General features: G+C 41.9%; 1 protein-coding gene across 1 annotated transcript; it reads right to left on the bottom strand.

Annotated features, from left to right (window-relative positions):
- Positions 1–2,512: 2,512 nt before the first annotated feature.
- On the bottom strand, positions 2,513–15,900 carry LOC139455446 (uncharacterized). The gene is made up of 9 exons (XM_071236996.1): positions 15,820–15,900; positions 14,817–14,921; positions 14,370–14,457; positions 10,208–10,271; positions 7,605–7,683; positions 6,645–6,808; positions 4,265–5,073; positions 3,953–4,216; positions 2,513–2,643 (listed from the first exon to the last, which is right to left on the bottom strand). The coding sequence occupies exons 1-9, from the start codon at positions 15,898–15,900 to the stop codon at positions 2,513–2,515; spliced, it is 1,785 nt and encodes a 594-aa protein (XP_071093097.1).
- Positions 15,901–16,386: the final 486 nt, after the last annotated feature.

Below are 16,386 nucleotides of genomic sequence, written 5' to 3'. Positions count from 1 at the left end.
AGTACTGATGACAGCACCGTTCAACATTCATGTATCTACATGTTGCAAAGACAAAATACAAAAGGGTATCTGATAACAATGAACGATATAATAAATAAATATATATGTTACAAATGCAATGTTGAGTAATGCTATCATACATGTTATGTACAAAATGACAAGGATGTCTGACAGGAACATGCTAATCCTAAAGGTTATCTGAGACGTCCAGTGATGTCTTCCTGATTAACAAATTTCAGGATGAACACTATTCTGAATAAACAAAATTCAGGATGAACGATTGGTCTTTTGGTTTGGTTTGTTGTGTAACGCCGCACTCACTAATATTCCAGCTATATGACGGCGGTCTGTAAATAATCGAGTCTGGACCAGACAATCCAGTTATTGACAACATGAGCATCGATCCACGCAATTGGGACCGATGACATGCATCAACCAAGTCACCGAGCCTGACCACCCGATCCCGTTAGTCGCCTCTTACGACAAGCTTAGTTACCTTTTACGGCAAGAATGGGTTGCTGATGACCTATTCTACCCCGGATCTTCACGGGCCGGATGAACGATTGACATTTGTAATGATCACTGTATATTTTCAGAAGGTACAATACAGTCGTCATTATTTAAATTCTCATATTAATTTTAAGCAATTGGGACTTATTTGTGTTTGTTGATGTACTTAGGTGTATCTTTGACAACTGAATTATATGTGGAATATTACCGACTGCACCGTTTCACATGGGCGAAGGGGGCACGGATGGGCCAGTCGTCTAAGGCGCCGCGATTCGCCAGAAACCTATGATTGTGGGTTCGAATCCCGGTTCGCCCCGATTATGTTTCTAGGTTTGTTAGCGCCATCCCCGTGTTCGTGGGTTTCATCGAAGCAGTAAACGTCTCAGACCTGCATCTCTTCTGGCTTTCCCCCACATTAAGCTGACACGCCATGATATAACTTGAATAATGTTAAAAAGCGGCGTTCAACTCAACTCTCTGTGTCGTTGACACTCCCACAGACAACAGTTTGAGTTGTGCAATGATGACAAGAGGCTCGGGGAATTGCATTTCTTGTTTCTCATGACGACAATCCCCTGCTCGATTTATTTATAATTATTTTTAATCACTGTAAAGAAATTAGTTTTTCAAGTTAATTTTCTTTTTCTTCTGTCTTGGCCAAAATACATTAAGTGGTACATTAAATCAATGTTAGATTGTGAGATTCGTAACCTAAATAAAAAAAAAAAAATCCTCAATCTGTACCCTTTTGATTTTGAAAAATGCACGAGAAACAAATAATTTATTAACAGCCTTACTAAATAATTCCAGCCGACATCCCATGGTGCTTTTTTTTATTTTTGGTGGTTGGGTGGAGATGTTTGTGTGAAAAATGTTGACATGAAAAATGAAATCTAACATGAAATATCACTCAAACTAATTTGTGTTCAATAGAGGAGTCACTGCGAAATGCTAAATACAAAAATACACTGAGAAGTGTTCACTGCAAAGTTTGAAGCAATGTAGACATAAGAGTTACGGCCCTTTTATGTGACATATCCGTTTGACCTTTAAGTGGTAAATACTGCGACATTCATGTGCCTCCATCCTTTATATATCACACGGCTCGGAGTTCGGTTAACCTGAAATGAACCCATTCGCAAGGTTTTCGCGATCTTGAATTACCTGCCCTTGATTTCCTTCTGCCAATTTGATTGGCTACGCTACTAGGTCTAACGCACCAATCAGAATGCGAGTTACAAACCAGCCTCAGTGTTTGGTTGGCGATATAAGCAACATGTCAATATGTACCACAGATTATGATCGAGTTTGCGAGGGATTCAACTTTGAAAAACTGACTGACACGCAAAAGAAACCCCTAAACAATCTTGTCCAAAAAAACAACTATCGATGGCTTTGGTTTCTAGGCAATACGAGTTACATCCCTTACCCATTTTCTTTTTCTTTATCTCAACATTTGACTGGTTGGTAAAATGTTCATGAAAATCACGGGCAGGTAATTAACGCGAAAACAATGTGAATGGGTCCTGGTTTTTTTTGTAGGTTTATCGAATAGCAAGCCCTGAAGATATACAGGATGACGTGCCTCGTCAAGATATTTATGTCTTTTCACCACCAAGATCAAAACACAATTCCGTAAACCAATTATGTAAAATGAATCCCCTAATTACCATTGATAATCCCAACAACGATCATCCGGAAATCGGGGCATGCAAAATAACAGAACCTGGGCCCATTTGCACAAGGGGATCTTAGCGCTCAGATGATCGTAACTACCATACTTTAACATGGGCTTACAATAGTCGCAGGACTAAGATCGCTTTGTGCAAGTGGGCGCTGGAGTAGCAGAGTTTCACTGTAAGTCTCTCAAAGGTTATATTAAGGTCCTGATCAAAGGATGTGACCACTACGCTATTGAGATGCGAGTCATTGGGGGAATTAGGTTTAGGTTATCCAGGACGTCTAAGTCAGTGTTCAGCTGGTGTGGCTGAGCTGCTTTGCATCAGCACGTCGGCATCATGCATGGTTTTATCTCTGTCTGTCCAGGTGTACAGGTCATATTCGCACACACCTTCGTCCTCCGCCGAGACCCCAGGCCGCAGGTGACACTACACTCGCTCCACCTACTGCTGGCTGTAACAGTGAACAAGAGTTCTATGTACTCTACTCAGTATTAAGAAAGAACAAATTGTTAGATACAATATAACAGACTATTTGACTTTTTTGTTGTTGTTTGTTGTGTTTAGCTTTTGTTGTTTTGTTTGTGTTGTGTGTTGTTGTTTGTTTGGGTTGTTTTTGTTGTGTTTTTTTTGTTTGTTTTTTTTGGTTTTTTTTTGGGGGGGGGGGAGAATGAGAAGAAGGTCCAAAGTCCATTTTTAGTCCACTGTTCCTTATAATAATAACATATTGCAAACTCCCATATATATAGTTCTACTTGTCCTTATGAAACCATAATTATTGGGCAGTTTGGCAAGGACTACAAGACCAGTGCCAATTTTTATTGCTGAAAGTGATGCAGGTCCCAGGTGTTTAAGCACAAGATCTATCAGCTCTACACGTAATGTCATTGAATAAGCTCAGCAATGTCGAAAGTTTTCAATATTTGTTTGTGAAACTACTTCCGGGAGTACATAAGCACAGACCTTGGTATCAAACAATGTGTAATGCCAGCTTATTGCCATAAAACAGTTGTATCTTCAACGGCCAAGTAAAAAAAAAAGATATTATTTTCCTCATGTATTTCCATATCATTAACATGCTAAATATCAAATATAAAAGCTCTCACAAATCAGCACAATACAGTGTTTATTCCTAATACATGTACATAGAGCTGGAATATTGCTATATGATATTTACGATACGAAAACACACTTGGCTGCATTATATTCTCTATTTATTTTAATTGACAAGATATTTATTTCAGGAAAACCCAGCATGTCCACTATTATTTTTAAAAACCTGAGACACAAACTGTCTGAATTCGAAGATAACCAAAAAGACCAGTGTTAGAAATTGGCACTAGTCCCATAGTTCTTGCTAAAATGCCCAAGGACTAGAAATTTGACCTTTTTAAGGATTTTGCAACATGTTATCATTTTAAGGACGAGTGGACTAAATTGTTAGGTATATGGCTTTCAAAGACCCTACTGTATTTAAAATCCAGTGTCAAGAGAATTATCAGCCTTAGAAATTGGCACTAGTCCTATTGTCCTTGTCAAACTGCACAATAGTGCAAGCACACTAGTAGAAATTTGCCATTTTCAAGGTTTTTGCTATATGGACTATGTAAGGACTAGTAGACTGAAACTGTTACTTTCTAATGCTGATTATCTATCCCTGTTTTGAAGCTCCCGAAATCTGCGTTTCCCAATGACCCGTTGACTTTGAGAAGTTCTTACTGTGAGAAAAATAGGCAGTAATAACACATTACAAGTATAATTACCTGGGATTCCTTGAGACTGCTTGTGATACGATGACACATCTTTTGGCGTATGCAAAACAGCATCTGGTTTTGGGACAATTTTCCCGTTGTGAGGCACGGGAGCTAACTCTTTCACTGACCCTATATTTCTTCTGTCTCTGTCTGACTTCTCTTCTGTCTTCTCTTTTGAAGCTCTGTTGGAATTGTCTGAACGGTCTGTACGAAAGTCATTATACACTGCCTCGACAGCTTCTTGAACAATACCATAACTCCTCTTTTGTTTACCTTTTTTTACACCCTTCTGTTTACCTTTTTTGGCACCCTTCTGTTTACCTTTTTTTGCACCCTTCTTATTCTTGTGTAATGTTTTGGTGTTCTTGGTGCGCTTGTTCTTACTTTTGACGTCCTTCGATTTATCCTTGTCATTATCATCCTCATCTTCATCTTCCTCATCATCTTTATCTTGGTCGTCATCCTCCTCCTCCTCGTCATCCTCCTCCTCCTCGTCATCCTCCTCCTCCTCGTCATCTTCCTCCTCATCCTCATCCTCATCATTTTTATCACTCTGATGAAGATCATTAATATTATCATATTTATAAGCATCCTCTTGACGGCTGTCCTTTTGAATGGTGCCAATGTCTCCAGAATAACTTCCTGTTTTTAAAGGATCTTTATTAACATCATGTTGTATTGCCTTCGCCACACTGGTTAACAGAGTTCCCATCTGACGCAAGTCAAGCTGCTGCTTAGGAAGAGATACATTGAGTAAACCATTTCCTCCATTCACGACCCTCTTCCAGTTGGTTTCAAGCCCCTGTAAATGATGAAGTTTGACAACCTTTGAGGTATTGGATGTGTTGCCAATGGGTTCATTATCAGCCGTGGTATGAATAACATGGTGTGTCACATGGATCTCCACATCCCCTTTCACCCGCACCCCTCTATCTCTCAGGTATGCTTTAGCTTTGGGGGTAATAATGGGGGCTGCTTTTACTTTCACAGAGTCAGTTAGTCGTTGGAGCTCCAAGTTGGACAAAGTTCTTTTTAATTCATTGTCTAAGTCTAAATCGAGATTCAGGGAACGCTTTTGATACTGTTTTCTTGGGTCCCTGGTGGAAACTGTCCTGGGCTGAGGCTGTAACCTGCAAGATATTGTGACATAATACAGTAAACTACTTTTATAACGAACACACTTATAACGAAATGCTAATGAGGAGAGGTGAAATAGGGTTTAATTTCGTGTTCAACATCATTGGACCTATATTTAAATATTATGCATATGTATGTGTGGTTGTTTGCACAAATCAAGTTTGATACTGCTAGCCCCCTGAGGTATCATGCGGCAGTTTAACCTGGATACCCACACAAACAAATTATACTGAGTACAAGCCGACCAGTCCTTGTTTTATCCCCAAGCGGCAGACAGGGTAACAACAAGTACCATCTCTTAAATCCTGGAGAGATATGGCCAGGGGACGGAACCACTCATATTCTATCAACTCTACAAAACCGTGGTTTACTGATTGACAGTAAAAAAAATACGAAAGAAGTGAGTGAGTGAGTGAGTGAGTTGGGTTTAACGCCGCATTTAACAGTATTCCAGTTATATCGCGGCGTGTCAGCTTAATGTGGGAGGAGAGCCTGAAGTGATGCAGGTCACAGACGTTTACCACTTCGATGAAACCCACGAACACGGGTATGGTGCTGACAAACCTAGAAACATAATTGGGGCGAACCGGGATTGGAACCCACAATCATAGATTTCTGGCGTGCCCAAGGGAAGCAACTCTGCACAGTGAATCGCGGCTCCTTAGACGACTGGGCCTCGTGCCCCCACGAAAGAAGTAAAACAAGACTTTTGACAAAAACATGTTTGTCCGACATAGTTATTCATTTTAGCTATATGGACACGAGGGTGAGATTTTATTTATCGTGCGGTTTAACAGTAATAAGCAGTGTCTTAAGTGTAAAAAGTACTGCTAACAGCTTCAGTAGCAGAGCCATTAGTGATGTCATTTGATTGTGACGACATGGTAACCAATGACATCATAATGGCCTCCAAAGCATTGTGATGCAATTTCATTGCAGAGATATCTCCATTGTAGATATCACTTGATCTCACCCAAGCGATATCTCCTGTGAGAGCCAGATTTGGTTGATAATTTGTTTTACACTCAGGTGAATTGAACAAAAAACATGAGAAGAAATGGTGAATAACAAGTATAAAAAAATGTGTATATCCTTTCAAAACAAAACATCAGTTATCAATTGGTATTGTTTCTAAAAAAAAACAGTAATTCCGTGATGGTGTGAACTAAGTTTGTTTTTTGTATAAGCAGCACGACTGGTCAGGATTTCTTTCATTCTTAACCATCCACAGTGAATTTTCGGACAACGTTTTTGTAAACCAACTAAAGTAAATAGTTTGTTTGTTTGTTTGTTTGTTGTTTAACGCAGCACTCAACAATATTCTAGCTACATGACGGCGGTCTGTAAATAATCGAATCTGGACCAGACAAACCAGTGATGAGCATGAGCATCGATCCACCCGATCCTGTTAGTCACCTGTAAGACAAGCATAGTCGCCTTTTACGGCAAGCATGGGTTGCTGAAGACCAATTCAACCTGGATCTTCTGGGGGTCTAAAATATATAAAAATGTTGAGTAACATTGCCTCACTTACAGAACATAATCAGGTGATAGAGCAAGATACCTGTTATTTTTAATCCAGTCACTGTTCCGCATGTGCTTCAGCAACCGTTTGGTCTGATTTGGGGCGGCTGGTGTCTTTCCATGGATCTTCCCTGGTCCTAACTTCTCCAATTGTTCTGTGACACCTGGGGTAGATGTAGGTGTAGGGGTAGTCGTAACGTTTTCCTGTTATGAAACAGAATATGATGACAAGAACATTTTGAAAGGATAATTTCAAGTGACGTGCTCGGATCATTGTGCCGGACAAAACCAAATCATTTCGGCGTGCGGCGTTAAACAACAAACAAACAAACAAACAATAGAAATGGAAACAAAAGGTGATGATACCCCAGTTCAAAACTAGGATATAAAAAGAATTCTAATTTCAAACTCAAATTTCCCACCTGGATGTTCACTTACATGACAAACACCATTTGTATTACAAAACATTATTTAGTTCTTTCATTTATTAACTTGGTGTACAAATCAAATTGAAATTCAGAAACAAAATCAAATCCAAATGACAAGGTATTTTTTATACCACAGACAGTAAAAGATCACTTGAAGATCAAAACTAATCCAGCGTACTAAAACAGAAGTTTTTTCCAATGACAAATCATATTTTATATGGAGACTATTTGTAAGGACCCAAACCAGACAAAGAATATTATTTTTCATCACCTACCAATCCAAATCAAACTTTAGATGATTAAAAACTACTGTACAGCGATAGAAATTGGCACTAGTCCCGTCGTCCTTGCCCAATAGGAGTAGTAGTAGAAACATGACATTTTTAAGGGTTTTGCTGTATGCTATCCTCATAAGGACTAGTGGACTAAAAATGTTAGTTTCTAACGCTGCTGTACAATACACTTAGTGTCGACCTAACGATTTTTCAACAACAAATCGAATGGTTCATTGTTCACACCAAAAACTTCCAATAGGTGTAACACTTCAGGGATGAAACAAATGTTGGTTTTACCTTTCCAATACAATATCCATAGAGCTGGTTACGTGAAGTCTTGCACACTTCACTGGTGGCCTTACAGTCGGCAGAGGACCTGCAAGTCTTCACCCTCCGCTTCACACTCCCCACATCAGTCTTCAAACCACTAGCGGGATCAGCTGCAGGGATAGAAGATAATCTATTTAAATTAAGTGTGTCACATGACAGACACATCTTAACACTCTGCCTCATATCGTCCACATCAGTCTCCAAACCACTAGCGGGATCAACTGCAGGGATAGAAGATAATCTATTTAAATTAAGTGTGTCACATGACAGACACGTCTTAACACTCTGCCTCATATCGTCCACATCAGTCTCCAAACCACTAGCGGGATCAGCTGCAGGGATAGAAGATAATCTATTTAAATTAAGTGTGTCACATGACAGGCACGTCTTAACACTCTGCCTCATATCGTCCACATCAGTCTCCAAACCACTAGCGGGATCAGCTGCAGGGATAGAAGATAATCTATTTAAATTAAGTGTGTCACATGACAGACACGTCTTAACACTCTGCCTCATATCGTCCACATCAGTCTCCAAACCACTAGCGGGATCAGCTGCAGGGATAGAAGATAATCTATTTAAATTAAGTGTGTCACATGACAGACACGTCTTAACACTCTGCCTCACATACGTCCACATCAGTCTTCAAACCACTAGCGGGATCAGCTGCAGGGATAGAAGATAATCTATTTAAATTAAGTGTGTCACATGACAGACACGTCTTAACACTCTGCCTCATATCGTCCACATCAGTCTTCAAACCACTAGCGGGATCAGCTGCAGGGATAGAAGATAATCTATTTAAATTAAGTGTGTCACATGACAGACACGTCTTAACACTCTGCCTCATATCGTCCACATCAGTCTCCAAACCACTAGCGGGATCAGCTGCAGGGATAGAAGATAATCTATTTAAATTAAGTGTGTCACATGACAGACACGTCTTAACACTCTGCCTCACATACGTCCACATCAGTCTTCAAACCACTAGCGGGATCAGCTGCAGGGATGGAAGATAATCTATTTAAATTAAGTGTGTCACATGACAGACACGTCTTAACACTCTGCCTCATATCGTCCACATCAGTCTCCAAACCACTAGCGGGATCAACTGCAGGGATAGAAGGTAATCTATTCAAGTGTGTCACATGACAGACACGTCTTAACACTCTGCCTCATATCGTCCACATCAGTCTTCAAACCACTAGCGGGATCAACTGCAGGGATAGAAGGTAATCTATTCAAGTGTGTCACATGACAGACACGTCTTAACACTGCCTCACATACGTCCACATCAGTCTTCAAACCACTAGCGGGATCAACTGCAGGGATAGAAGGTAATCTATTCAAGTGTGTCACATGACAGACACGTCTTAACACTGCCTCACATACGTCCACATCAGTCTCCAAACCACTAGTGGGATCAGCTGCAGGGATAGAAGGTAATCTATTCAAGTGTGTCACATGACAGACACGTCTTAACACTGCCTCACATACGTCCACATCAGTCTCCAAACCACTAGCGGGATCAACTGCAGGGATAGAACGTAATCTATTCAAGTGTGTCACATGACAGACACGTCTTAACACTCTGCCTCATATCGTCCACATCAGTCTCCAAACCACTAGCGGGATCAGCTGCAGGGATAGAAGGTAATCTATTCAAGTGTGTCACATGACAGACACGTCTTAACACTCTGCCTCATATCGTCCACATCAGTCTCCAAACCACTAGCGGGATCAGCTGCAGGGATAGAAGATAATCTATTTAAATTAAGTGTGTCACATGACAGACACGTCTTAACACTCTGCCTCATATCGTCCACATCAGTCTCCAAACCACTAGCGGGATCAGCTGCAGGGATAGAAGATAATCTATTTAAATTAAGTGTGTCACATGACAGACACGTCTTAACACTCTGCCTCATATCGTCCACATCAGTCTCCAAACCACCAGCGGGATCAGCTGCAGGGATAGAAGATAATCTATTTAAATTAAGTGTGTCACATGACAGACACGTCTTAACACTCTGCCTCATATCGTCCACATCAGTCTCCAAACCACTAGCGGGATCAGCTGCAGGGATAGAAGATAATCTATTTAAATTAAGTGTGTCACATGACAGACACGTCTTAACACTCTGCCTCACATACGTCCACATCAGTCTTCAAACCACTAGCGGGATCAGCTGCAGGGATAGAAGATAATCTATTTAAATTAAGTGTGTCACATGACAGACACGTCTTAACACTCTGCCTCATATCGTCCACATCAGTCTTCAAACCACTAGCGGGATCAGCTGCAGGGATAGAAGATAATCTATTTAAATTAAGTGTGTCACATGACAGACACGTCTTAACACTCTGCCTCATATCGTCCACATCAGTCTCCAAACCACTAGCGGGATCAGCTGCAGGGATAGAAGATAATCTATTTAAATTAAGTGTGTCACATGACAGACACGTCTTAACACTCTGCCTCACATACGTCCACATCAGTCTTCAAACCACTAGCGGGATCAGCTGCAGGGATAGAAGATAATCTATTTAAATTAAGTGTGTCACATGACAGACACATCTTAACACTCTGCCTCATATCGTCCACATCAGTCTCCAAACCACTAGCGGGATCAACTGCAGGGATAGAAGGTAATCTATTCAAGTGTGTCACATGACAGACACGTCTTAACACTCTGCCTCATATCGTCCACATCAGTCTCCAAACCACTAGCGGGATCAACTGCAGGGATAGAAGGTAATCTATTCAAGTGTGTCACATGACAGACACGTCTTAACACTGCCTCACATACGTCCACATCAGTCTCCAAACCACTAGTGGGATCAGCTGCAGGGATAGAAGGTAATCTATTCAAGTGTGTCACATGACAGACACGTCTTAACACTGCCTCACATACGTCCACATCAGTCTCCAAACCACTAGCGGGATCAACTGCAGGGATAGAACGTAATCTATTCAAGTGTGTCACATGACAGACACGTCTTAACACTCTGCCTCATATCGTCCACATCAGTCTCCAAACCACTAGCGGGATCAGCTGCAGGGATAGAAGGTAATCTATTCAAGTGTGTCACATGACAGACACGTCTTAACACTCTGCCTCACATACGTCCACATCAGTCTCCAAACCACCAGCGGGATCAGCTGCAGGGATAGAAGGTAATCTATTTAAATTAAGTGTGTCACATGACAAACACGTCTTAACACTCTGCCTCATATCGTCCACATCAGTCTTCAAACCACTAGCGGGATCAGCTGCAGGGATAGAAGATAATCTATTTAAATTAAGTGTGTCACATGACAGACACGTCTTAACACTCTGCCTCATATCGTCCACATCAGTCTCCAAACCACTAGCGGGATCAGCTGCAGGGATAGAAGATAATCTATTTAAATTAAGTGTGTCACATGACAGACACGTCTTAACACTCTGCCTCACACACGTCCACATCAGTCTTCAAACCACTAGCGGGATCAGCTGCAGGGATAGAAGATAATCTATTTAAATTAAGTGTGTCACATGACAGACACGTCTTAACACTCTGCCTCATATCGTCCACATCAGTCTCCAAACCACTAGCGGGATCAACTGCAGGGATAGAAGGTAATCTATTCAAGTGTGTCACATGACAGACACGTCTTAACACTCTGCCTCATATCGTCCACATCAGTCTCCAAACCACTAGCGGGATCAACTGCAGGGATAGAAGGTAATCTATTCAAGTGTGTCACATGACAGACACGTCTTAACACTGCCTCACATACGTCCACATCAGTCTCCAAACCACTAGTGGGATCAGCTGCAGGGATAGAAGGTAATCTATTCAAGTGTGTCACATGACAGACACGTCTTAACACTGCCTCACATACGTCCACATCAGTCTCCAAACCACTAGCGGGATCAACTGCAGGGATAGAAGATAATCTATTCAAGTGTGTCACATGACAGACACGTCTTAACACTCTGCCTCATATCGTCCACATCAGTCTCCAAACCACTAGCGGGATCAGCTGCAGGGATAGAAGGTAATCTATTCAAGTGTGTCACATGACAGACACGTCTTAACACTCTGCCTCACATACGTCCACATCAGTCTCCAAACCACCAGCGGGATCAGCTGCAGGGATAGAAGGTAATCTATTTAAATTAAGTGTGTCACATGACAGACACGTCTTAACACTCTGCCTTTCATACGTCCACATCAGTCTCCAAACCACTAGCGGGATCAACTGCAGGGATAGAAGGTAATTTATTCAAGTGTGTCACATGACAGACACGTCTTAACACTCTGCCTCATATCGTCCACATCAGTCTCCAAACCACTAGCGGGATCAACTGCAGGGATAGAAGGTAATTTATTCAAGTGTGTCACATGACAGACATGTCTTAACACTCTGCCTCATATCGTCCACATCAGTCTCCAAACCACTAGCGGGATCAACTGCAGGGATAGAAGGTAATCTATTCAAGTGTGTCACATGACAGACATGTCTTAACACTCTGCCTCATATCGTCCACATCAGTCTCCAAACCACTAGCGGGATCAACTGCAGGGATAGAAGGTAATTTATTCAAGTGTGTCACATGACAGACATGTCTTAACACTCTGCCTCATATCGTCCACATCAGTCTCCAAACCACTAGCGGGATCAACTGCAGGGATAGAAGATAATTTATTCAAGTGTGTCACATGACAGACACGTCTTAACACTCTGCCACATATCGTCCACATCAGTCTCCAAACCACTAGCGGGATCAACTGCAGGGATAGAAGGTAATTTATTCAAGTGTGTCACATGACAGACATGTCTTAACACTCTGCCTCATATCGTCCACATCAGTCTCCAAACCACTAGCGGGATCAACTGCAGGGATAGAAGATAATTTATTCAAGTGTGTCACATGACAGACACGTCTTAACACTCTGCCGCACATACGTCCACATCAGTCTCCAAACCACTAGCGGGATCAACTGCAGGGATAGAAGGTAATCTATTCAAGTGTGTCACATGACAGACACGTCTTAACACTCTGCCTCACATACGTCCACATCAGTCTCCAAACCACTAGCGGGATCAACTGCAGGGATAGAAGGTAATCTATTCAAGTGTGTCACATGACAGACACGTCTTAACACTCTGCCTCATATCGTCCACATCAGTCTCCAAACCACTAGCGGGATCAACTGCAGGGATAGAAGGTAATTTATTCAAGTGTGTCACATGACAGACATGTCTTAACACTCTGCCTCATATCGTCCACATCAGTCTCCAAACCACTAGCGGGATCAACTGCAGGGATAGAAGGTAATTTATTCAAGTGTGTCACAGGGCATGGAATACACTGAAGTCCATTGATTGTCACATATAAATTACAACATCACGGTCATTTTTGAAGACGTGTTATTGTATGCATTTTGATTTGGAGACAGAAGCTGCTGTACAGGGTTTTATATTGACTTACCCAATTGGTTGTCTAGAGACCCCAATAATAATATTAAAGGGCCCGTGCAGGCAATATGAGGGTCCTGTAAAGTACTGAGTACTGTAGATGTTGATCATTTCTTTAGTACCGGAATGAATCAAAGATCATGCGGACGCGGGCCATGGTTGATGGATGAAATGACAGACACCCATAACTGCTCTTTTATACTGTGGGCACGGGTGGCCCTGTCGTCTAAGGCGCCGCGATTCGCTGTGCAGAGTTGCGTCCCTTGGGCACGCCAGAAACCTATGATTGTGGGTTCGAATACCGGTTCGCCCCGATTATGTTTCTAGGTTTGTCAGCACCATACCCGTGCTCGTGGGTTTCACCGAAGTGGTAAACGTCTAAGACCTGCATCACTTCGGGCTTTCCTCCCACATTAAGCTGACACGCCGTGATATAACTGGAATACTGTTAAAAGCGGCGTTAAACCCAACTCACTCACTCACTTGCTGCACTACAGGTACAATAATTATCATTGTGCGTCTCCAGAGACGCAGTGTTTAGTTTTCTGGATCCATTCTCTACACCTGTGCATACTGGACGCACAGTTTAGCGTCTCTGTATATATGACTTCTGATAGGCTGTGTTATGTTGAGTGACAGCCACCGTCTGTGCACAACAGTTTCACTAGCCCGACTTGGCTGTTATCATCTTAGTTTTTAGTGTTATTGTGTGGACTTTTATTAGCTGAACAAACTAGACCAAACAGAAATTGACTAGAGTTTGGCTTCGGACTACTGGCTAAAGTCCAGGGTTAGAAATTAACAGTTTTTGTCCACTAGTCCTTATGATAACATATAGCAAAACCCTTAAAATGGGCCAATTTCTACTAGTCCTTTGGATACCTTTACTATTGGGCAGTTTGGTAAGGACTACAGGACTAGTGCCAATTTCTAAGTGTCATGTAAATCGATGTAACAGCTTGTTTGTTTGTTTGTTTGTTTGTTCTTCAACGCCGCACTCAGCAATATTCCAGCTGTGTGACGGCGTCCTGTAAGTAATCGAGTCTGGACCAGACAACCAAGTGACTGACAACATGAGCATGCTGCATAGATCCACGCAATTGGGATCGATGACATGCATCAACCAAGTCAGCGAGCCTGACCACCCGATCCCTTTAGCCGCCTTTTACGACAAGCATAGTCGCCTATTTCGGCAAGCATAGATTGCTGAAGGCTTATTCTGCCCCAGATCTTCACGTGTCTGTAACAGCCTGTACACATACATTTACTGATGACTTCTCTCTTCTGGCGTTCAGCTTTGGTTGATTGTACTGTGACACCTCGGGTTGGCTTTGGGGTAGTAATGGCCTCCTATGAAGCATATAGCATGATGCAGTTTAAAAGGTAATTCAAAATGAGGAGCTCAGCCTCTCCCCAAGGAAAAACTGGACTTTTATAGCCAGTTAACGCCCTTGCCTCGGGAAGATGCGTACTCAAATTGTGTCACTTCAATGAAGCTCGTTAGAAATTCAATTTCAATTAGAAAATACAATTTCCATATTTTCCAGAATTAATTTATAATTATCAATACGCATATGTTGTCGATATTCCCGTTTTAAGGAAGCGGGATAGCCAAGTTAGCAGCTCAACTTAATGGAAGGTCAAAGGTCAAGCCATAAAATATAAACATTACTTAGTTCTTTATGGTTGAAAGGAACGATATGTTTTACCAGTGTAATACAATGCCCATAGTTCTGGTTCAGTGGCCTGATGCACGCTTGATTGAGGTATTCACAGTCTGCCTGCATCCGACATAATTGCGGGTAGGTACCATCCTGAGAAACAATATGGTTTTGGTTGTTGGTTTGTTGTTTAACGACTCACTCATCAATATTCCAGCTATATGACGGCGGTCTGTAAATAATCGAGTCTGGACCAGACAATCCAGTGATTAATATCATGAGCATCGACCCACGCAATTGGGATCGATGACATGCATCAACCAAGTCACAGAGCCTGACCACCCGATCCGTTAGTCGCCTTTTTACGACAAGCATAGTCACCTTTTACGGCAAGCATGGGTTGCTGAAGACCTATTCTACGACGGAATCTTCGCGGGTCTGAAACAATATGGAGAAGCTACAACAGCTTCACTACCTCTGACATAAAGTGCCCCTGGCAATTATGGCACGTAGGCACTTTTAATTACTTCAGAACTGAAAAAAACCAGGATTAGTTAAGAGGATTGCTGTCATTTATGATCTTGAATTCCTGTCACTCACTGGTCCTGTCGTCTGAGAAAACAAAGGGGCAAAGGTTATTGAATTTTCCTTTGTTTAAACCTGATGATCAGATCGTGGCTACAGATTATGTTTTGTTCGTTCGTTGTTTTATCTGCTACTTCTATTTATGAGTGACCCTTGAAGATCCGGGCTGGAATAGGTCTTCAGCTCCCTGTTTGCCGTCAAAGGCGGCTATACTTTTTAACTTGTCGTAAGAGGCGACTAACGGGATCGGGTGGTCAGGCTCGCTGACTTGGTTGATGCATGTCATCTATCCCAACTTCGTGGATCTAGCTCATGGTGTCAATCACTGGATTGTCTGGTTCAGACTCGATTATTTACAGACCACCGTCATATAGCTGGACTATTTCTGACTGCGGCGTTAAACAACAAACCAACGAAAGAACTATTGCGATAGTGGCAATTGTGAAAATAGCCCCAATATTGTTACCTTTATCAGGGTCAAGGGGATTGCTGAGCTTGTGACAGCCAAACAGATGAGGAAAATACCCAATCTAATGGCCTTAATCATGCTTGCTAGTATTTCATCTTCATCATCTGAAACATCAAGTATCATTGTCAGTAAACCATCAAGGTCAGGCAAACATGTTGCACAGAAACTGGGACTTGATGGCTGCTCATTCTGACCAAGGTCGAGGCACCTTAACACACCGAGGGCGGCCAGCAAAATTGACCTGAAACACTTACCAGCCCAAATATTGAAAAATATATAAGGAAATCCCCAATGTCGGAAGTTCTACTAGCCCTCCCTATACTTTTAAAGGCCGCCATCCAGCCATAACAAACTGTGAATAGAAGAGCTGGGGCGGGTAACTCGGTACCCTGGTCGACTGGGTAGTGATCAGTAGGTCCCGGTACCCACAGGACTAACCGGACCCGTGGTTAGTAACGTGATATATTGTTTAATGACAAAAAATATCTAGAACTCTATGGTTACACTACAAGTCACTAATGGTCGCATTTCTTTCTGACTATGCAACCATTCCTTTTTGATTTT

Source organism: Haliotis cracherodii, unplaced genomic scaffold (genome assembly GCF_022045235.1).
Source record: "Haliotis cracherodii isolate W230 unplaced genomic scaffold, xgHalCrac1.p SCAF_11, whole genome shotgun sequence".
Taxonomy (NCBI): domain Eukaryota; kingdom Metazoa; phylum Mollusca; class Gastropoda; order Lepetellida; family Haliotidae; genus Haliotis; species Haliotis cracherodii.
This window is presented reverse-complemented; position numbering and strand designations above follow the sequence as displayed.

Coding starts and splice junctions, on each gene's coding strand:
- LOC139455446 (XM_071236996.1), bottom strand. CDS start 15,900: ATGATTAAGGCCATTAGATTGGGTATTTTCCTCATCTGTTTGGCTGTC. Junction 7,684..10,207: donor CAGAGTGTTAAGATGTGTCT/GTCATGTGACAC, acceptor GAAGACTTGCAG/GTCCTCTGCCGACTGTAAGG. Junction 2,644..3,952: donor GCAGTCTCAAGGAATCCCAG/GTAATTATACTT, acceptor TCACTGTTACAG/CCAGCAGTAGGTGGAGCGAG.